At 47.8% G+C, this 22461-nt stretch overlaps 1 protein-coding gene across 1 annotated transcript in view; it reads left to right on the top strand.

Annotated features, from left to right (window-relative positions):
* The window catches only part of LOC120689139 (heavy metal-associated isoprenylated plant protein 30-like), a 39319-nt gene that overhangs the window by 4309 nt on the left and 12549 nt on the right, over window positions 1–22461 (top strand). The window contains exon 4 of the mRNA XM_039971469.1: window positions 5866–5870. Coding sequence (XP_039827403.1) covers window positions 5866–5870 — 5 coding nt within the window. The remainder of the gene's footprint in view (window positions 1–5865; window positions 5871–22461) is intronic.

The following is a 22461-nucleotide window of genomic DNA, read 5'->3' as shown; positions in this document are numbered from 1 at the left end:
GAGTGAGTATGTGTAGAAGTAGCAGCTGCTGCAGGCCTGTGAACCCCTCTGGGTAGCCACTCCTCAGTAGCAAAGTCCTCCGGAGTGCCATGTGAACTGCGTACGCCTATGGGGTCAGCAAACTAGGGACTCTGGCGTACGAGGCTGGAAACGGCTGGCGGAAACACTAAGAGATCGCCTCGTGAGAAGGTGCACTCCCGCCAATCATCGCCCTGCAAGGTGGATCTGCATCTCCGTATACCCTCTCGTGCAGGGAGACATCGACCAAGTCGACTCCGAGGATCCCTGCAATGGTCGCTCTCGACAAACCAAAGACCTGGCCTCCAAACACGAAGTGTACGGCTCTGCGCTCGGGAGCTATCCAGGCTGTGGCATAGAACACTCTGACCCAGTCCTCAATATATCTGTTCTGGTCCATCTCAAGTAGCATGGGCAGACCTCTAAAGTGTGCAAAGTGCTCTCTAACATCTGCTCCCCCTGCGGCTGTCCTCAGTGAGACCCAGCCGAGCACTCTGTGTGGAAAGATCCGATGTCCCCGCCTCTGATAGGTCTCGTAGAAACTGGCCTGAAAAAGCGTCCAGAACCTACGGTCCACCCTGCTGTCACGTGTCTTAGGGAACCAGTCCTCCTCTGCTACGCTCCACCTGAGCCTCTTGACCTTCGCCGCATTGGCCTTGGTCAAGTTCTGGAGCAGCACACCTGGCTCCAGACGCACAACAGTGTATATACGGAACACTGCGCGCTCGGCCTCTAGGGCCTCGGCTCTGCGAGCTGCTGTAGCTGCAGCTGTGGACCTGCGAGGCTCCTGTGGCTGGTGACCTCCTCGCGTCCTCGGTCCAGTGCGACGCTCGGTCGCTGATGAAGTCTCTGCTGCTGGGGACGTCTGCCGAGTGCGGCCAGACCGTCGTGGAGTTGGTGACCCCTGACTACTCTGCCCCTGAGACTGCTCTGACTGCGCTGCATCTGAAACTGCATCTGAATCTGAGCGATCTGACTCTGCTGCTGCCTCAGTCGTGGCCTTGGTGGCCCTGGCACCTCGGACTCAACCCATACCTCGGCCTCTGCCTCTGCCCCTGACTGGCTGCTCCCTGATACTGAACGGACGAGCACGGCCTGATGCCTGCTCCTCGGCGGCCTTGGCCACCATCTCGTCCCTCTCGGCCTCTCTCTCTGCGCGGGTCCGCTTGCGGACGGGCTTCTCGACAACAACCTCCTTCCCCTTCCTCTTCTCGCGACCCATCTCGACTGGCGGTGGCTAGATCGTGGCGCGGGAGTGCGGGAACGCGAACGCGGCGCGAAAGCAGTGCAAAAAGCGGCTCGGGCAATTCGTCGAGCAAATGGCGTGCGCGGTGTGAATGCGCGAGTGGAGCACAAGCAATGCGAGCGGCGGCGATGCGTGGGCGTCGGCGTGGTGTGGGAGGTGTGGCTCAGAGCGCGTGGTGGCGGTGCGGAGTGGCTAGCGGCGGCGGCGAGCAGCAAGCGCGGGCGGTGGCACACGAGCGGCGTGGGCGCGCGAGGGCGGAGCGCGAGTGGCGGTGGTGCAGGCTGCGCGTGGCGGCGGCTTGGGCCTGCGGCGTTCAGGCGGGCGGCGCATGGAGCGTGCGGCGGCGGCTGCGTGGATCAGCGATGGTGGCATGCAGGCAAGCGCAGGTGCGGAGCGGCGGCGGTTGCGTGGGCGAGAACGAGCGGCGGCGCGGAAAAAGTGAGAAGAGTACGCGGGCAAGAGATATATGACAAGTGGAACCTGCGATTTTTCTTAACGCCGGTTAAATTGATGCTTAGGTTTAGAATGCCGGTTGATTGCATCGGTTCAGTTCACCCGAGACTCCAGCAGAAATTCATCTGAACGCCGGTTGATCCGACGATATGCATTTTGAACTCGCCGGTTGAACGCTGCTATCACCAGTTGATTATTAGGTCAGATCAGTGTTATGTTCACCGGTTGATCCGATGCTCTGACTTTTGCATACGCCGGTTGAACGCTTGGATTTGTCTGAGCTGAGACGGAACTTAGTAACGCCGGTTAAACCGATGGGTATAGATCCATTAGGCGTCGGTTTAACCGGTGAACCCGAAAACCCTTCACTCAGCTCACTCTTCTATGCTAAGTCCAATAAACTTATAAAATTCAACTAAACTCAAGTTAATGGACTTGCATAGGCGACTTTACCCCTCAAAATACTTAGGATAGCACACTAGCTTAGTAATTTTTCTTTTCAAATACAAGGAAAAAGCCGCAAAGCGAGACAAAGCGCCAAATAAAATGTATGAGCCATGTCATAGGAATATTGAAGATAGAGAGCTTCAAACTCATTATGACATGACTCACTAGGCAATAACGCACCTAACACTTTGCTCTTTTCACTTTTCATGAATTAAGATCTTGCATATGAAACAAGTCTCATTTTCATCAAGTGATCTCCTTTGTGACCCTTACGCATGCAATGATGGTGCAAGCTATAACCACATGCGAAAGAAGAGTAAACATGAAGTGCACATCTATATGACAAGAAATGCATAACAAGAATTTAAGTTCTACTTGTCAAGTTTGAACCCACGGGAAGCTTCTTCATGATGAGCCTTACTACAAGCCTAGAGGAAAACAAGTGGACCACCACCTCTAGCTAAACCCATGCTCATCACTATCTTACCATGGTTAGACAAGTGTCCTATATGTATGCATTTTTCTATATGACATAGCAACTTACATGACGTTTACCGCATCTAATACATTAAGCTCATTCCTTAGCCTTACAAATGTACTCTCGTCTAATGGTTTTGTGAATATATCCGCCAATTGCTCCTCGGATCTCACACCTTGAAGAGATATGTCTCATTTAGCTTCGTGATCACGCAAGAAGTGATGGCGAATATCAATGTGATTTGTGTGAGAGTGTTGAACCGGATTTTTGGCAATTTTTACGGCACTTTCATTGTCACAAAGGAGTGGAATCCTATCTAGTTTCACACCAAAATCCAAAAGGGTTTGCTTCATATATAGGATTTGGGCACAACATGCAACGGCCGCTATATATTCCGCTTCCGCGGTGGACAAAGCCACGAAATTTTGCTTCTTACTCGACCAAGAAACTAGAGAACGCCCAAGCAAGTAGCAACCCCCGGAGGTACTCTTGCGATCCACACGGCTTCCGGCAAAATCCGAATCCGAGTATCCCAAGAGATCTAAGCTAGCGCCTTTGGGGTACCACAAGCCTATGCTTGGGGTGTGCTTGAGATACCGAAGGATCCTATTCATAGCCGAGAGGTGTGATTCCTTTGGGTTTGCTTGAAAGCGGGCACACAAGCACACACTAAATATTATATCGGGCCTAGATGCGGTAAGGTAAAGCAAAGACCCTATCATAGAATGATAGAGGGATTGATCAACCGGTTTACCTTCCATATCCAAGTCGAGATGCCCATTGGTTGCCATGGGTGTCTTGATCGGCTTGCATTCATCCATCTTGAATTTCTTCAAGATATCTTTAGTATACTTTTCTTGATGGATGAATTTCCCTTCCTTCAATTGTTTGACTTGAAAACCAAGGAAGAAGGTCAATTCGCCGATCATGGACATCTCGAATTCCATAGACATCATGGTAGCAAACTCATGGCTTAGTAAATCATTAGTTGAGCCAAAGATAATATCGTCAACATAGATTTGACAAATGAAAAGGTCCCCGTTGATGTCTTTTGTGAACAATGTGGTGTCCACCCTCCCGATCTTGAAGCCTTGCATGATTAGGAAGTCACGAAGACTCTCATACCAAGCCCTTGGAGCTTGTTTGAGCCCATAGAGTGCCTTGTGCAACCTATAAACATGGTTAGGATTCCTCGGATCTTCAAACCCGGGAGGCTGCTCAACATAAACAAGTTCGTTAATAACTTTATTTAAGAATGCACTTTTCACATCCATTTGATATAATTTGATATTATGTTGTGAAGAGTAAGCAAGAAGGATGCGGATAGTTTCAAGTCTTGCGACCGGAGCAAAAGTTTCACCAAAATCCAAACCTTCGACTTGAGAAAACTCTTTTGCCACAAGTCTTGCTTTGTTGCGTATCACCACCCCATGTTCATCTTGCTTGTTTTGGAAGACCCACTTAGTGCCAATGATATTCTTGTTTTTCGAAGGAGTTTCGAGGACCCAAACTTCATTGCGGGTGAAGTTGTTTAATTCTTCTTGCATGGCCATCACCCAATCCAAGTCCTCAAGCGCTTCCTCTATGCTAGTGGGTTCAATACAAGAAACAAACGAGTAATATTCACAAAATGAAGCATGCTTAGAGCGAGTTCTTACTCCCTTGGAAGGACTTCCAATGATTTGACCAATTGGATGATCCTTGGAGATACGACCATGTTTCACTAGCGGTACATGCGTGGATGTTTGTTGGGGTGGATCATGGGTGACTTGTGCTTGTGGTGGAACATTTTGCTCTTCTTGTTCTTGGACTTGGGGTGTTGGCGTTGGAACACTTTCTTGAGGTTGTGGATCATCTTTTTCTTGATCTTCATCCACTTGGGGTGCCGTGGACGTGCTTGGTGTAGATGAAGAAGGTCCTCCCCCTTGATCATTGCCTTCATGCACCTCTTCCGGCTTGATATCCCCAATGGACATCTTCTTCAAAGCTTCATCAATCTCCTCATCACCTACATTGTCATAGCCAACAACCTCCTCTTGGGAGCCATTAGATTCATCAAACTCCACATCACATGTTTCTTCAACTAACCCAGAGGTTTGATTGAATACTCTATATGCTTTGGAGTTTGATGCATAACCAAGAAAGATTCCTTCATCACATCTACTCTCAAACTTACCGAGTCTTTTCTTCTTATAAATGAAGCATTTGCAACCAAAGACTCGAAAGTAGGATATGTTTGGTTTCTTCCCGGTGATGAGTTCATATGGCGTTTTCTTGAGGAGTCGGTGGGGATACACTCGGTTGGATGCATGGTAAGCCATATTGATTGCTTCCGCCCAAAACTTCTCGGACGTGCCATAATCATCCAACATTGCTCTTGCTAGAGTGATTAGTGGTTTGTTCTTTCTCTCCACCACTCCATTTTGTTGAGGCGTGTAGGTGGCGGAGAACTCATGCTTGATGCCCTCTTCATCGCATCATTCTTCAATCTTCATATTCTTGAACTCATGGAGCTTGTTTGCTTTGAAGAGAAATCCACCAAGTAAATGTTGCCATGCCTAAACCCCATGAATACCAATGACTTGTCTTCTTCAAGAGTTACTACAACACCATTCTTGTCAAAGGTACACATTAGTCCAAGATCACATAATTGAGCAAATGAAATAAGATTAAAACTAAGTGCTTCTACAAACAAGACATTAGAAATAGATAAATCTTTTGAAATTGCTATTCTACCCAAACCTAAAACTTTTCCCCTTGAGTTATCACCATAGGTGACATGTTCGTGATCGCCGGGTTCTTCAAGAGATGTGAACATGCTATCTTTGCCGGTCATGTGTTGAGAGCAACCGCTATCAAGTACCCAATGTTTTCCACTGGCTTTGTAGTTCACCTACACACATGAGAATTCACTTTTGAGTTTTTGGAACCCAAACAAGCTTTGGGCCTTGCACATGTGTGACAAGAGTTTTTGGGACCCAAAGTTGCTTGGGGAGCTTCTTCTTTGACTCCTTAGTGATTTTGCCAATGAATTTGGCATTCACCTTGCCCTTCACTTTACTCAAAAGAAAATGGTTATTTTGAAACATTGATGAGTAATTCTTTGGTAAAGTGGGAAGAGGGCGTGATGGTAAGGTGCACTCCCTAGTGTGGTGTCCGGTGACTTGGCAATGTTGGCAATATGAACCAACTTCCTTGATGAAGCTAGTCTTGATCTCCGGAGAAGGAGTAGTGCCTTGATTTGGCTCCGGAAATGAACCAAGACCTCTCTAGCCATAGTCACGAGCATTGTTGAAGAGAATTTCCTTGTGGATGTATTCTCCTCTTGAGAGTTTCTCCACACTACTCTTGAGGCTTGCCACTTGATCCATCAATTCCTTTTCCCTAGAAGGAGCAAGCTCGGGCACAATATTAGTAGCACTTGCATCAATGAGTAGGTCATCACATGAAGTAGAAGCATTGACCTTTTCAATAGTTTCATTGACAAAGTTCTCAAGACTCGGGTCAATTGCTTCATAGGCAAATTCAAGTTCTTGATATTTGTGAGTCAACTCCCTATGCTCTTGTTTAAGCTTTTTGTGGCTCTCTTCAACTTGCTTAGCAAGTACAAGTGACTCATTATGCTTTTTGAGCAAGTCATTGTACTTGCCAAGCAAATCGGAGTGGGCAAGCTCTAACTTGGCATGAGTGCTCTCAAGAATCTTGACTTTGCCCTTTTGCCTCTTGATAACGGATGTATACTCATTAATGAGGTTAGTAAACTCATAAGGGTCAAGCTCATCATCACTATCATCTTCACTCTCACATATCTTAGAGTTACCTTTGGCCTTGAGGCACATGGGAGCTGGAGGTAGCGATGGTTCTTCATTGGTGAGAGCGATGGTGACAATGTCTTCTTCATCACTTGAATCTTCACTAGATGAGACATCGGTCACCCATTCTTGTTTTTCCACCAAGAAGCTTCTCTTGATGTGGCCTTTCTTCTTTGGGAAGAGCTTGGTTTTCTTGTCATGGCTCTTCTTCTTCCCAAGCTTCTTGTTCTTCTTCATCATCATCGCTTGAATCATGGCGATGCTTGCTTTTGTTGTCCTTCTTTCTCTTGTCCGGCTTGGGGCAATCGGGAGAGATGTAACCTTTTTCTCCACAATTGTAGCATGTTTTGTTCTTGACATCTTCCCTTGGCCGGAACATTCTTCTTTTGGGGTCAAAGTTGTAACCCTTCTTGTTTATCTTGTCGCTCAAGCGTGTGAACTTTTTCATCATGAGAGCAAGTTCTCCATCTTCTTCATCATCGGATGAGCTTTCATGATGATCTTCTTCTTCATTGCTTAAGCTTGATTCTTTCTTGATCATCTTGAGCTTGCGGTTCTTGTTGGCCTTGGTTTTGAGAGCGATAGTTTTGCTTGTAGTTGGCTCTTCGGACATACCAAGGATACCCATTTCATGAGCGCGAATTTCGCCCACAAGCTCTCCCACTTCCATCGTATCAAGATTCTCCTTTTGAAGCATAGCATTGATGATGTTGTACTTGGGCTTCGGAAGGAGCATGAGAATCTTGCGGTTGATGGAGCCACTGTCAATTTTAGATACTTCAAGAGCATTAATGTCCTTGACAATGACATTCAAGCGAGAATACATATCATTGCAATTTTCAAGAGCTAGCATCTTAAAGGAATCATACTTAGCTCTAAACAAGTGATATTTTTGCTCACGAACTTTTGTGGAGCCTTCATGAATTTCAATGAGCTCTTTCCAAATATCACTTGCTAAGTTCATGCCATTAACTCTAGCAAAGACTTCCTCACTAATAGCTTCGAAAATTGCATTTCTAGCCTTACCATTCCACTTTAATTGTTCCGAGGTGGGAGTTCTGGTGAACCCGGTCTTTGTTGCTAACCACACTTCGGGGTCAATCGCATCAAGGTATGCGACCATGCGAACTTTCCAATAAGCAAAGTTCTTGCCCTCGAAGTGAGGCGGCGAACCACCCATCTTGGCCATAGCTCTAGGCGGTGAAGCCTAATGATCCAAATGAGCAACGAGGCTCTGATACCAATTGTAAGGATCGATGGACCAAGAGGGGGGGTGAATTGGGCCTTTTTCAAATTTCTAAGAAAAAGTAAAGCAACCTTAACCTATGCAATACTAGTAAGGCTCAATTCACTAACCGGCTAACTAAGCAAACTACACAAGCTATAAAGGATATAACAAGATATGAAAACTAAGCAAGGTAGAGCTAAGTTATGATCTCTAAGGCCAAGCACATGACTAATTGCATGAAAGTAAGTGCTTGAAAGTAAAGAGTGGGCATGAAAGTATGATCTCTGGACAATTGCACCGACGTTAATTTTCAAATAGCGTCGGTTTAACCGGTGTATATAACCTTGAAACACCCTAAAAAACCAACGTTCTGGACAACTGCACCGACGTTGATTTCAAATATCATCGGTTTAACTGGTGTATGTACTTGTCCAGACTCTGATAACTGCGTTTAACCGACGTATAGAAAAATGAAGTCGTCGGTTAAACCAGTGTATAGACTTTTTCTGATTTTGCCTTTTCTGATTTTAGTCTTGAAAGAAATCTAAATATTCTTGAGATATAAGTTGAAAACCACTTATTTGAACTTCTTTAGAACCTGAGTGACCATAGTGTGCATCCATTTTTGATTGACCATGTCCATGCTCAAGTTACTTAGCCTTAACCCCTCTTAATAGTGCGACCTCTACAAAACTATAAAACCTATACTAACCTAAGTGTCCTTCTCAACCTTACGACACTTAGGACTAGAAAGATCCTTAGTCTTGATATATATTTGAGTTGAATACCGAGATCGCCTTTTTGAATAATGAAATTTGAGGGGCCTCTTTAACATATGACCAAATGAGCGATAATGATTCATTAAGCTGCACAAACTCATTAGTCACAATAATGGTTGTCATTAATCACTGAAACATACCTAGAGGGCCTAGATGCTTACAGACTGTAAGTAATCCGTTAATGCTCGTGCTCCCCTCGTTCCTCCACGTTCATGTTGTTTCCACGCATGTTCTCGACAAAGTCATTTTTACCGCCACGGGCCGCACGTCGCCGACTAGGTTTGGCCTGATATCTTCGCGTGCGTCACCCATGCCCTGTGTGCGCCTTTTCGAGTAGATGGTGTAGTGCTAGCCTCGCCGTTGGTCGGGCTACCGTCGGTGGGAGCGGAGCGCTGCGGCGCCGCGCCGGCCTCACTGGTGGTGGCGCACGGTGTCAAAAGACAGGAATCGCGGACGGTCCGCCTAGGAGGGCCGGACAGTCCGCAGGTCAGGTTAGAAGTTGTCCAGAGACGATGTTGTCTCTGGTGGGTTTCGCAGAGTTGAACTACGGACGATCCGCTAGTGAGAGCGGATAGTCCACCGTAGAGTCTAGAATTTTGTCCAGAGACGTCGTCGTCTCTGGTGGATGGGGCAGAGTGAACTGCGGACGGTCCGCCAAGGAGGGCCGGACGGTCCGCCGTAGAGTTTAAAATTTGTTCAGAGGCGTCGTTGCCTTTGGTGGTTTTGCAGAGTTGAAATGCGGACGACCCGCTATTTTGGAGCGGACAGTCCGCCCTATAGTTTTGAAGTTGCCCAGAGATGTAGTCGGTTCTGGTGGGTCTGCAGAGTAGTACTGCGGACGGTCCGCCACTTGGGCGCGGACAGTCCGCAGGACATTTAAAAATTCGAAGTATAGTAATGGTATAATATGAGCTGCACTTAATGGTACCATATGCATTCATGTAGCATCCGCAGTTGAGGGTGCCGTATATGAGGTGATTGCGGCACCGCAGGAGAAGCCGGATCAAACCCAAGAAGAAAGGCGTGAGAACCCGGCCCAAGGCCCGTCTGACCCTAGCTCTGAGCAACAGCCCGAAGGCAAGCCCCGGTGCGCGACCTACTATTTTAAATTATGAAACATTATATAGCTATTACTTGTGCATTACATTTCAGGAATTGTTTGGAACCTTAGTTGCATGATCCCTAAGTTTCCTGGGCCTTATATTAATATGTGTAGGTCGATAGCACTGCTATGCTTAATAGTACTCGGTAGAAGTCGAGTAATTTCCTATTACTCGTGAGCTATAGGATGTCTTTATATTCCAGCAATACGAACTACTGAACCCAAGAATGAAAGGAAATGGAAGTGGAGACCTGGCGGAAAAAAAGGTTTAGTCCGTCTATGTCGGTCAAGGACCGATCCGTTGTCGGCAGTGCTAATCGGGGATGGAATTGTACTAACCGCATGCCGGGAGTAGGAGGTAGTCGAAACCGGTAAGCCTAGTACTGCCTCGCTTCGAAAGTACGGAACTTCTACCCACCCCTTAGGGTAGTCGAGTGGCTGCGGAGAAGTGGGATGCAAATGTTTACTTTTGGTGGTCTCTCGTAGGGCTCCGTGACTATATGCAGGTGGGGTGGTTCTGTAGTTCGCGGCGGGGAGGGGAATGGTTGGCTCGTATCGTCCGACGGGGCAAATGCGTGCCATGTTGGTTAGGTCCACCTTGCAAGGTTAAATCGAATCGATTCGCCGTGTCTCGCGGATATGAGGGTCTCAATCTCTTTGTCGCCTCGTAGAAATGAATTCGAAATATTAGTGATAAATGATGGAACTATTTTGAATCATTATTGTAGTGCTCCAACATGATTGCTGTAGATATGCCAATATTAGATTATAGTCTTTCTATATAGAACATGTGGCTAAAATATTGAAAGTAAGGATCCAACTATAGAAGTTTTTCTGCAAAACAACTCACTAGCCAGAAAGTTGTGCATGTCTAGATAGAGGCTATGTATACCCATAGTCGGGTAAGACTTGCTGAGTATTAGTATACTCAGGGTTTGTTGCCACAATTATTTCAGGACACCCGGACGTTGACTTCTGTCCCTACTGCGTTAAGTTTATCCGCCGGGACGCCGAGGGATGGGAGGTTGTGGAGCCAGACGCTTAGTTAGGGGACTCCTCGGTGTACACTTGTGGTAGTTGGAGGCCTTTTCTCTCTGTTCAAACCTGAATTTCAGTAATGTAAAATTTGTAAATTATGTATGTATTCAAACTTGGTTTGTAAAACTTATGGCAGAGTCTTGTGGATATTGCTGTATTTTCAATTATATGTCGTGCTTGTACCATCTGCGCTCATCTTCGCGTGGGACAATCGGTGTTGTTTTGATCGGGACGTGGGCTGAGAAAGGACTGTCAAATTAAACCATTAAGCTAATGCGCCTGATGTGTTTAAATGACGGCCATTACTCTTAATTTAGAATTTTAATTTGGCGGTTCCATCACAGTTGGTATCAGAGCTGAAATGCACCGAGGGTGGTATGGGCATGACTAATTTCAATGTTTCCAAAAGTATAAATTTTTTATTGGAAAGAGCGTAGGGCGAGCATGCATCTCATTTTGTAGTGTTTTGGGGATTTGCCCCTAGGAGTTGATAGAGGTGTGAGTTTAAGGCCTTAAAGACCTTTGTAGAGAAAGTTCGGGTCGTAAGATTTTATAGGTGTGGCGAAGTATTGCGGAAGCGCTGTCGGCCATATTGGCGACACAATCGGGCAGTTCAAACGTGTTATGCGGACAGTCCGATCATGAGACGCGGACGGTCCACCGGCCGTTAAGAAAAATACACAGAACCATTTGAAACCGAGTTGGGTAGGCACAATGTGAAGCGGACAGTCCGCTAAAGGGTAGCGGACGGTCCGGTGAGCTGAAATTCCTTCATTGCGGACGGTCCGCCCTAGTAAACCAGACAGTCCGCCATACATTTTTCGGCTGGACCAGGGCAGCCCGGTCAGACCGATTGAACTGAGCCAGTCAGACCGCCTGGCCCCGCCTGCAAGTATTACGCAGAATTGTTTTTAAAGCTCTACATTCTGCAATGTGTCATGAATAGAAAAATTAGTCGCTATCGGGATTGTTTTATTTAATCTAGATGGTGGAACTAATCCGGTCTTGGATAAATGCAGAATGGCAGACGGCGCTGCGGGAGCGCCACCACCACCCCTTGATTTGGTGCAGGCCATTGCGGCCATACTCACTGGGCGTGACGAGCAGATGGCGCTCCTCCGTCGGCTTGTGGAGCAGGGGGCAGCACCACGGCCAGGACACCACCCGCCACCTGTTCCTGGGGACCCAGCCGCTGCTATTTCACAAGGCAGACGAGCCGTTGGAGGCCGACAGCTGGCTTAAGACCATAGAGTCCAAGTTCACTCTGTACCCATACAATGAGGGGGACAAGGCAGGATTCGCAGCTCAGCGGCTCAGGAGTCCCGCACGTGCGTGGTGGGACAACCACGTGGCCATGTTTCCTGCTGGCACTTGATTCACTTGGGCGGAGTTCAAAGAAGCTTTCAGGGCACACCATGTCCCAGCAGGGGTGCTCAGAAGAAAGCTCATGGAGTTTCTGGCCCTAAAGCAGGGCAACCATAGTGTGATACAATATGCTCAGACATTCAACACCCTATCCCAATATACTGGGTATCACGTGAATACAGATGAGAAAAAGCAGGCTTGCTTCAGGCAGGGACTTAGTAGCAAGCTCCAAGATGACCTGGCAATGTTCAAATTCAACACTTTTAGTGAGCTAGTCAATGGGGCTATCATCAGGAGGATGCCCATCTAGCTCATAAAGCAGAAAAGAAAAGAAAGACACCGGCAGCGGGGTCCTCTAGCAACAACCCACAGAGATTCCGCCTTGTGCAGTCTGGGCCATAGCGAGCCCCCTTCCAACACCAGCCTGTGTACAGGCCGTCACAGCAGTAGTGGGGATATCAGCCACCTCAGCAGCCACAGCCACAGGGGGTAGCTAGACCTCCTGTTCCTCAGCAGAGTGAGCAGAAGATTTGGGTGCAATAGCAGGGGGTGCGCCCAAATTTATTCCCATGCTACAACTGTGGACAGCTTGGACACTTTGCACGTAGTTGCCCTATGCCACTGAAGCAAGGTCAGCAATCCAGTTAGCCGAATCAGAAGAACAAAATGGTTCATTTCAAGCCGGGGCAAGTGCACTACACAACCCTCGAGGAGATTCCGGAGGGAGCGCCAGTGATGACGGGTATGTTTTCAGTTAATAATCACACCGTTGTAGTACTATTTGATTCTGGTGCATCTCACTCATTTATTAGCAAGGAATGTGTGAGTAGACTTAGGTTGGAAGTGGAAAGTGTATCAAGGTCATACAATATTCATTCACCCGGGGGACACTTAATTACCAATCAACTTGTTAGGCAAGTACCTTTGCAGTTACAAGATAAGATTTTTGAAACACAGCTTATAGTGTTGCCAAACCAGAAAATGGATATTATTCTTGGCATGAATTGGATGGGGGTTCATGGAGTCGTTCTGGACACTCTTTCTCAGTCTGTGCATATCAACTTCCCTAATCATGGTTTTATGGCCTTGAATCTGAGGGACCATATGCCTTTCGCACACATGGTGAACCAGGTTGAGCCCAAGACTCTGGCTGAGATGCCAGTGGTGTGTGAATACCCGGATGTTTTTTCGGATGACTTACCGGGAATGCCACCAGATCGCAAGCCTGAATTTGCTATTGAGTTGCAACCGGGAACGGCACCAATTTCCCGAAGACCTTATCGGATGCCACCCAATGAGCTGGCGGAGTTAAAGAACCAATTACAAGAACTGCTTGATAAGGGCTATATCCGTCCTAGCACGTCACCTTGGGGCTGTCCTGCACTCTTTGTGAAAAAGAAAGATCAAAACCTCTGGTTGTGAGTGGATTATAGACTTTTGAATGCCGTCACAATCAAGAATAAATATCCACTTCCCCGGATTGACATTCTGTTTGATCAGCTATTCGGTGCCAAGATATTTTCAAAAATCGACCTCCGCTCTGGTTATCATCAGATAAAAATTAGAGCTGAGGATATTCTCAAGACAGCCTTCTCCACCAGATACGGGCTTTATGAGTACCTGGTCATGTCATTTGGACTAACAAATGTCCCTGCTCATTTTATGTATCTCATGAACTCGGTATTCATGCCTGAGCTAGATAAGTTTGTCGTGGTTTTCATTGACGACATTCTTATATATTCCAAGAATGAAGAGGAGCATGCAGAGCATCTTCGCATTGTGCTTCAGCGCCTGCGGGAACACAAGTTGTATGCCAAATTCAGTAAATGTGATTTCTGGCTCATGGAGGTCCAATTCTTGGGCCATATCATTTCAAAAGATGGAATCTCTGTTGATCCTAGCAAGATTCAGGATGTCCTGAATTGGAAGGCTCCTACTTCCGTTCCAGAGATCCGGAGTTTTCTTGGGCTAGCAGGTTATTATCGCTGGTTTGTACCGGACTTCTCCAAAATCGCTAGGCCCATGACGGAATTTCTTAAGAAAGGGGTAAAGTTTGTTTGGGACGATAAATGTGAACATGCTTTCTAGACTTGAGAAAGTTATTGACGTCGGCCCCTGTCTTGGCTCAGCCGGACATTACTCAGCCTTTTGATGTTTATTGTGATGCATCAGGTACGAGTCTTGGCCACGTTCTCATTCCTGCCTTTGGCTTAGCCAGATATTGCTCTGTCCTTGACATTTTTGTGTAATGCATTAGGTACGGGCCTCGGCTGCGTCCTTATGCAAGATCAACGGGTGATTGCTTATGCTTCCAGAGCTCTCAGGCGGCATGAGGAGAATTATGCTACTCATGACTTGGAGCTAGCAGCTGTGGTCCATGCATTGAAAATCTGGCGATATTATCTTCTAGGTAATCCGATTCATATATATTCAAACCACAAGAGTTTCAAATATATTTTCATTCAGAGCGAGCTGAATTTGAGCCAGAGACGGTGGTTAGAGTTAATTAAGGATTATGACCTAGAGATCCATTATCACCCGGGCAAGGCTAATGTTGTAGCCGATGTGCTGAGTCACAAAGCCAGTTGCAGTTGCATCTCAGCCACAGGGGTGCATGCAACCCTAAGCCAAGAAATGGAGAAGTTGAATTTGACCATTGTAGCTGAGGGTACACTTACCAACCTTACTCTCACTCCAACACTCTGGGATCGGATTATTACTGCTCAGAAAAATGATGTGGGCATGGACAAGATTAGACAAAGGTTCGGTGAAGGTGATCCAAGGGTCCAATGTTTTCATCAGGATAATGAGGGGGTGCTATGGTTTGGAAATCGATTAGTGGTACCTAAGGATTTTGAGCTCCGAAAACAAATTTTGGATGAGGCCCATCTCTCAAGATATTCCATTCACCCGGGCAGCAATAAAATGTACCAAGATTTAAAACAACAATTTTGGTGGACAAGGATGAAGCGGAAAATTGCCAAATATGTGTCTGAGTGTGACACATGCAGATGGGTTAAAACAAGTCACTTGAGGTCAGCCGATCCTCTGCAACCATTGAATATCCCTTCATGGAAGTGGGAGGATATTAGTATGGATTTCATTATCGGCCTACCCAAAACTTCAAAGGGGTATGATTCGATATGGGTTATTGTGGATCGTCTCACTAAATCGGCTAATTTTCTACCGGTAAAAACAACACACATGGCAAAACAATATGCTCAATTGTATATGGATCGCATCGTAAGACTTCATGGAATTCCAAGGACCGTTATTTTAGACTGTGGTGCCCAATTTATTGCCCAGTTCTGGGAGCACTTTCATGCCGCCCTGGGTACTCAACTGATCCGTAGTTCAGCCTATCATCCTCAGACAGATGGTCAAACAGAGAGAATTAATCAGATTCTGGAGGATATGCTCAGAGCATGTGCACTCACCTACAGTCAGAAGTGGGATGAATCTCTACCCTTAGCTGAGTTCGCTTATAATAATAGCTATCAAGAGAACATCAGGATGTCTATTTTGAGGCGCTATATGGGCGAAGGTGTAGAACCCCATTGAACTGGTCAGAAGTTGGTGAAAGAAATTTCTTCGGGCCTGATTTGGTTAGTGAGGCGGAAGAACAAGTCTGGTTTATACAGGAGAATTTGAAAATAGCCCAAACTCGACAGAAAAGTTATGCGGACAAGAAACGTCAATCAGTTTCATTCCAAGTGGGAGATCATGCCTATTTGCGGGTATCTCCAATGAAAGGGGTCCAACAGTTCGGAGTGAAGGGAAAGCTCGCATCTCGCTATGTTGGGTCTTTTCCTATCATTGAGTGGTGTGGGACGGTAGCATATCGCCTAGAACTTCTTGCCCAATTATCCGCGGTTCATAATATTTTTCATGTCTCTCAACTCAGGAAATGCCTCCGTGTTCCAGAAAAGGTGATTGACATAGAGAAGTTGCAACTAGAGCCCGATCTTGTCTATCCTGAGTATCCAATCAAAATTGTGGATCACAAGACCAGGGTCACTCGGAATCAAACCAGGGTCACTCCAAGCGCGAAGCCACTTGGGATACGGAAGAATTCGTGCAATCCAAGTGTCCTGAGTTGCTGCAAGCTTATCGAGGTACCTAACTTTTCGCTCCTGTTTCAATTAGCAACTTCACTCTAAATCTCAGGACGAGATTTCTTTAAGGGGAAGGATTGTAACACCCTGCCTCACGGACAGTCCGCTTTGAGTGGCAGACGGTCCGCGACGGCCCTGTTTCACCTGCTCCGTGACCGAGGATCATCGGTCGCCGCCACGTGCCGGCCATCCCGTACGCCGAATTGAAGGCGAGCACATCCCTTCCACACACACCCCGCGCCCATTCTCTCTCTCTCTCTCGCTCGCTCTCTCTCTCTCTCTCTCTTGGTTCACTCTCCCCCTATCTCCCGACACCATGGACGGAGCTTGAGCTCCTTCCGTTCGCCGGCCGAATTCGCGAGTTCCCCTCCATGGATTTCAAATTCCCCACACCCAAAGCTTAACCACCATCCTAGCTTCCTCCTCAACCTCTCAAACCATAGCCACGACCCCCACCTCACCGGGAATCCTAGATTCCCCGGCCGCCAGTTGGAGTTTCGCCCAAATTTGACCTCACCGTAGAACTCCATCGCCCGCCCAGTTCGAATCGACTGTAAGTAATTCGTTAATGCTCGTGCTCCCCTCGTTCCTCCATGTTCACATTATTTCCATGCACGTTCTCGACAAAGTCATTTTTACCGCCACGGGCCGCACGTCGCCGACTAGGTTTGGCTTGATATATTCGCGTGCATCACCCATGCCCGTGTGCGCCTTTTCGAGTAGATGGTGTCGTGCTAGCCTCGCCGTTAGTCGGGCTACCATCTGCGGGAGTGGAGCGCCGCGGCACCGCACCGGCCTCACTGGTGGCGGCGCGCGGTGTCAAAAGACAGGAATCGCGGACGGTCCGCCTAGGATGGTGAAGCGTCCCCTCATAAGAGAAGACTTAAAAGTGATACAATATCAGTCCCAGGAGTCTGATAACAGTTTTATTACATCAGATGGTACATCATCGTACAACTCTACGCGGAAGAGGGCAGAGTCTGATAACAGTTTTATTACATCAGATGGTACATCATCGTACAACTCTACGCGGAAGTGGGAAGTGAAGCGCCACTATCGCGAGGATAACCACTAACACCCACACAATGACATTAACTACGATGAGGGGGTCATCAGAGTCTTGCGCCATACGGAACATCCTGCGGGTGACCCTATCCACAGGCAAGGTTGGGTGCAGGACGGAACCTCTATTCAAGGTCTTCGGGAACGAATCTGGACTGGGGTGAGTACAAACGTACTTAGTAAGTCCAACCACACCCACGGAGGGGTATAAACAGAATATAATGCACAGGGTAAATCAAGTATAAGGCTAGGGTTTAATTTACGGAAAGCTAATTTTTATGCAGGGGTTCATTTGAAAGAAAGGATTTTCAACGCAGGTTTTCTTGTACCGAGTAAGGCGTAGTGTTGATCCACACAGGATCCAAGTTTTAAGTTGCTACCGGACTCCTCATCCGCCATAGCACACGGCACAACTGCCGGACACTTTTCCAAAACCACTAACGCCAACCCGTCTATTCCTAGAAGAAACACTAGTTATGTAACCACACTGTAACTCGTCAAGTATCATGGGCACGGCTATTCGAATAGATTTTAATTCTGCAGAGGTGTGCAACTTTACCCACAAGCGGGGTACCACAGCACGATCACCTTAGTGTCGGTGCAGATTCCAACAAAGCCATTACCCACCTTAGCTAGACCTGACTAGCCACCACGGGATCCACCAAGGTGCCATTGACCTAACTCCGAGGTTTAACCGGGGCATAAGTCACACAGAGCTTATCCCTTCTCCTTAGGCACCCGTTGCTCTCAGGTCTCCTGATGACTATCAGACTAACTAGTGGGGTTTATGCTAAGCCGTTGCCCATACCACGGTCGAGTGGTTTGCACGATAGTGGAGTTAGGCAAGATGACACACCAACTCGGTCCTTAGTTGTGACAGGATGGATATCTCCCTTTCTTGCTCAACCACACAGGTACGAGCACACCATTTGGCAAATTACACAGAAATGCCCTCCATCCCATCTAAACTCATCTTTCGAAAATTCCACATTTTTTCCTTCCCACACACTCACATGTTTTCCCTTTATAAAATAAGTTGTATCGTGTTTAAGGTCCTAAATGTTCTAGCAGCGATTAACGTCCAAACAAATCACATTCAGACATTAATCTAGGTGGTCAAGGAATGGTTATAACAAATCAAGGGGTGGCTATCCAACCATGTTTTCAGCGGGCAAAACATATGCAGTTTTATAAAACGGGCCAATAGGTTGTGTTTATAAAAACTAGGACAAAGCATGCATCAAAGGATGAGATTGAACTTGTCGTTCTCAAAGTCTTCCGGGAAGTCCTGATCGAGGTACTGTCCTTCAGGTTCGGGGTCGCAGAACTGGTCCTCGTTCACTTGCTCGCAGTACTACTCGTCGACAGGTTCTCCCTCGTTCACACCATGATCTACGACGCACACAAACAAGCACACAATCAAGAAAAATAAATAAAGGTTTTATCGCTGAGCTCAATTCGGAAACAATTAAGATATGAGGATAAGAGTAATATGTTTTTGGTGGTTTTGTAATGGCATGGCCAAAAATATGTTAGGAATGGCGTGGTAAAGTTTCAGGTCGATCGGAGGATGTTTGGCGCATAAAATGATAAGTTAACGGGGTGTTTAGGGCTAAACGGTGGTTCAGGGACTTGTTTGTAATTAGTGACAGGGCTTGATTATAATTTTTGGAAAGATCAGGGAGGCCCTAGAAAATAGGTAGGGGTCTATTCATAGATATGTTATATAGTGGAAGGGTTTGTTTTGGAATATAATAAAGGAGGGGTTTCTTTTGCAAAATGGTTAGAAAGGTGGAAGGGCTCTTAATCGAATAGAGGGAAGGGGAGGGGCCTTTGGGAAAATTTGCCCCTCCTTCTTCTTCCTCCCGACGGGGCAAAATAGGGGAAGGGGATCAGGGCGCCGGCGGCGCCTGAGCCGGCAGCCCTGGGGCACGACGGCGGGCGGGAGCTGGGGTGAAAGGGGAAGGGGGCCGCGGGGAATCGTTTCCCCCTCTTGATTTGGGCAGAGGCGGTCTGCAGGGGCGGCACCATGGCAGCGGGCGGTGGCCGGCGGCCGGCGTGTGCAGCGGCGGCACTGCGAGGCCCGGCAACGGCTACGGTCAGGGGGAAACGTCGAGGGAGGCAAGGGTATTCTATTGCCCCCTCACCTTGGACTGGAATGGAGCGAGGAGGCGGTGCGACGATGGCCTGCGGCGGCGGGCGGAGGATCTCGTAGCGGCAGCGCTGCACAGCTTGGGAGGAGGTTAGAGGTGGCTGTCGGCGTTGTGGTAGTGGGGAAGCGGCGTAGGGGCCTATTTATAGGCCTGGAAGGCGGTGGAGAAGAGGGAACGCGTCGGTGGCCGGCCGGCGGGCTCGGCGGAGCATCATTAATGGCGCGGGACGGGCCGCTGTGCTTGTCGGCGTTGCAGAGCGGTGGCGCGGGCGGCGAGGCGGCCACAGTGCGATGGGACAGGTCAGGCAGCGATGAGGCGGTGCTGTGCAGGGGCGAGCGGCGTAGCGAGTTCTCCGGGCACGCGGAGCCCGTGGGGGCGGCCGGCGGCAAAGGCAGGGCACGCACATGGCTCTGCTCGCTGGCGGACGCGGGAGCTCGGGCGTCGAGGCAGGCGAGCGGCACGGCGGCTAGCCGAGGCGGGGTGGCAGGGGGCGGGAGGTGTCGAACTGCGAGCGGCGAGCGGCGTGGCGGGTGGCTCGGCCGCGTGGTGCACGCGTGAGCAGGGGCGCGCGCGTGCCGCGCGTGGGGGTCGGCCGGGAGTAGGGGTGCGCGCGTGCGCGTGGATAGGAGCGGGGAGCGACCGGGGTGAGGGCGGTGGCCGGCGATCGGCGCGCGTCACGCGTGTGGGAGCACGGCAAAGGAGAGGAAGGAGAGAGAGGGAGGGAAAAGAAAATAAAAAGGGAAAAGGTAAAAGAAAAATGGAGAAAAATAAAAGAGAGAAAGAGAGAGACGGCGGAAATAGCGGCGGTGACCGCGACCGGACGCGCACGCGCGCCGGTCGGGTGTGACGCGTGAGACGAGGGCGAACAGGGAGATGGGACAGTGATGGACTCGGATGTCGGGACTGGTTTATCTGGAGATCGGGCGGGAAAGGTCTGAGCTCAACGATGAAAAAGTTTTGAGAAATATTAGCGCGTGATTTACTTTGGTAAATTTTTCGGGATTTCACAAACCTACCCCACTTAAAATGAATCTCGTCCTCGAGATTCGGCTGGTTCCTAAATAGATGGGGAAATTCTTTCTTCAAAGCATCTTCAAGCGCCCATGTAGCTTCTTCTACTCTGTGCCTGCTCCACTGAACTCTGCAAATCCGTACTTCGGAGTTTCTTGTCCTCCTAGTGACAGTGTCCAAAATCTTGACAGGTATTTCCTGGTACCGAAGGTCTATTTGTAGATTTATTTCTTCTTCTGGCACATGCTCCTTCTCAGGTACTCTCAAACATCTCCTTAGCTGGGACACACGGAACACCGGGTGTATATCCGACATTCCTTTTGGTAGCTCCAGTCGGTATGCTACGGCTCCGACTTTCTTCAGAACTTGGTACGGTCCAATGTACCGAGGGGCCAGCTTTCCTTGTACTTGAAATCTTCGAGTTCCCCTAATAGGTGAAACTTTAAGGTAGACGAACTCTCCCGGGTTGAAGCTTATTTCTCGTCTCTTCTTGTCTACGTAGCTCTTCTGTCGAGACTGGGCGGCCTTCAGTTTTTCTCTAATCTCGGCCACTCTTTCTTCGGCTTCCTTTATGAGTGCGGGTCCAACTAGGGCACATTCTCCAACTTCTGACCACATCAGAGGAGTCCTGCATTTTCTCCCATAAAGAGCTTCAAATGGTGACATGCCTAAACTCGCTTGATAACCGTTGTTGTATGAAAATTCCGCATAGGGTAAACTCTGCTCCCAATCTTTGCAATAGGTAAGGACACATGCTCTCAACATATCCTCCATAATCTGATTCACCCTTTCTGCCTGGCCATCCATTTGTGGGTGATAAGCGGAGCTGAAATCCAATTTGGTGCCCATGGCATTATGCAAGCTTTTCCAAAACCTAGAGGTGAATTGGGTCCCTCTATCTGAAACGATTCTGCTAGGCACATCATGCAACTTTACTATATTTTCCACATAAAGCTTAGCTAGCTTTTCTCCATCGTAATTGGTCCGTACGGGTATGAAATGAGCCGCTTTAGTGAGTCGGTCCACTATTACCCATATGGAGTCATGTCCTTTCTGTGTTCTGGGCAAACCCACTACAAAGTCCATTCCTATCTCATCCCATTTCCAAACCGGGATGGGTAGGGGTTACAACAATCCTGCTGGGTTCTGATGTTCGGCCTTGATCCTTTGACAAGTATCACAATGGGCGACAAATCGTGCAATATCCGCCTTCATACCTTTTCACCAATACTTTTGTTTTAAATCCATATACATCTTGGTGGATCCTTGGTGGATGGAGTAGGCCGAGTTATGGGCTTCATCCATAATTATCTACCGGAAGTCTCCTTCCTGGGGCACACAAATTCTATTTTTATACCATAAAGTTCCCTCATTATCCACTCTAAAGTCTAGTGCCTTATTCTCCTGTCTGCATTCGGATTTCCATCAAGTCCTTGTCCGAACTTTGGGCTTTTCTTATTATGTCCTCCAGAGTGGGTTGAATGCTCATCTTGCGAATGGAACCTCGAGGGACAATGTGCACATTCAATCGTGCCATCTCTTCATGCAGATGGGCATCCTTGGGTCGATAAGATTTCCGGCTTAAGGCATCAGCTACCACATTAGCTTTGCCTGGATGGTAATGAATTTTCACATTATAATCCTTAACCAGTTCTAACCACCTTCTTTGCCTTAAGTTTAAATCTGGCTGGGTGAAAATATACTTCAAACTCTTATGGTCGGTATGGATCTCGCACTTATTTCCAATTAGATAATGTCTCCAAATCTTGAGGGCATGCACTACGGCTACAAACTCCAGATCATGGGTTGGGTAATTCTGCTCATGAGGCCTGAGCTGTCGAGAAGCATAAGCTACTACCTTCCCGTCTTGCATGAGTACGCAACCCAATCCTTGTCGGGATGCATCACAATAAATGATAAAATCCCGATGAATATTCGGTAGGGTCAGCACTGGGGCGGTTGTCAACTTACTCTTCAATTCTTGAAAACTTCTTTCACATGACTCTGTCTAGGTGAGTTTCTTAACCTTCTTGACCAGCTCTGTCATGGGCCGGGCTATCTTGGAAAATTCTTCGATGAACCTCCAATAATACCCAGCTAATCAAAGAAAGCTTCTTATTTCACTAACATTGGTCAGTTGCTGCCAGTTGGAGA

This window comes from Panicum virgatum, chromosome 9N (genome assembly GCF_016808335.1).
Source record: "Panicum virgatum strain AP13 chromosome 9N, P.virgatum_v5, whole genome shotgun sequence".
NCBI classification, from domain to species: Eukaryota; Viridiplantae; Streptophyta; class Magnoliopsida; order Poales; family Poaceae; genus Panicum; species Panicum virgatum.
The sequence above is the reverse complement of the archived record's forward strand: the minus strand, read 5'-3'. Positions and strand labels throughout refer to the sequence as shown.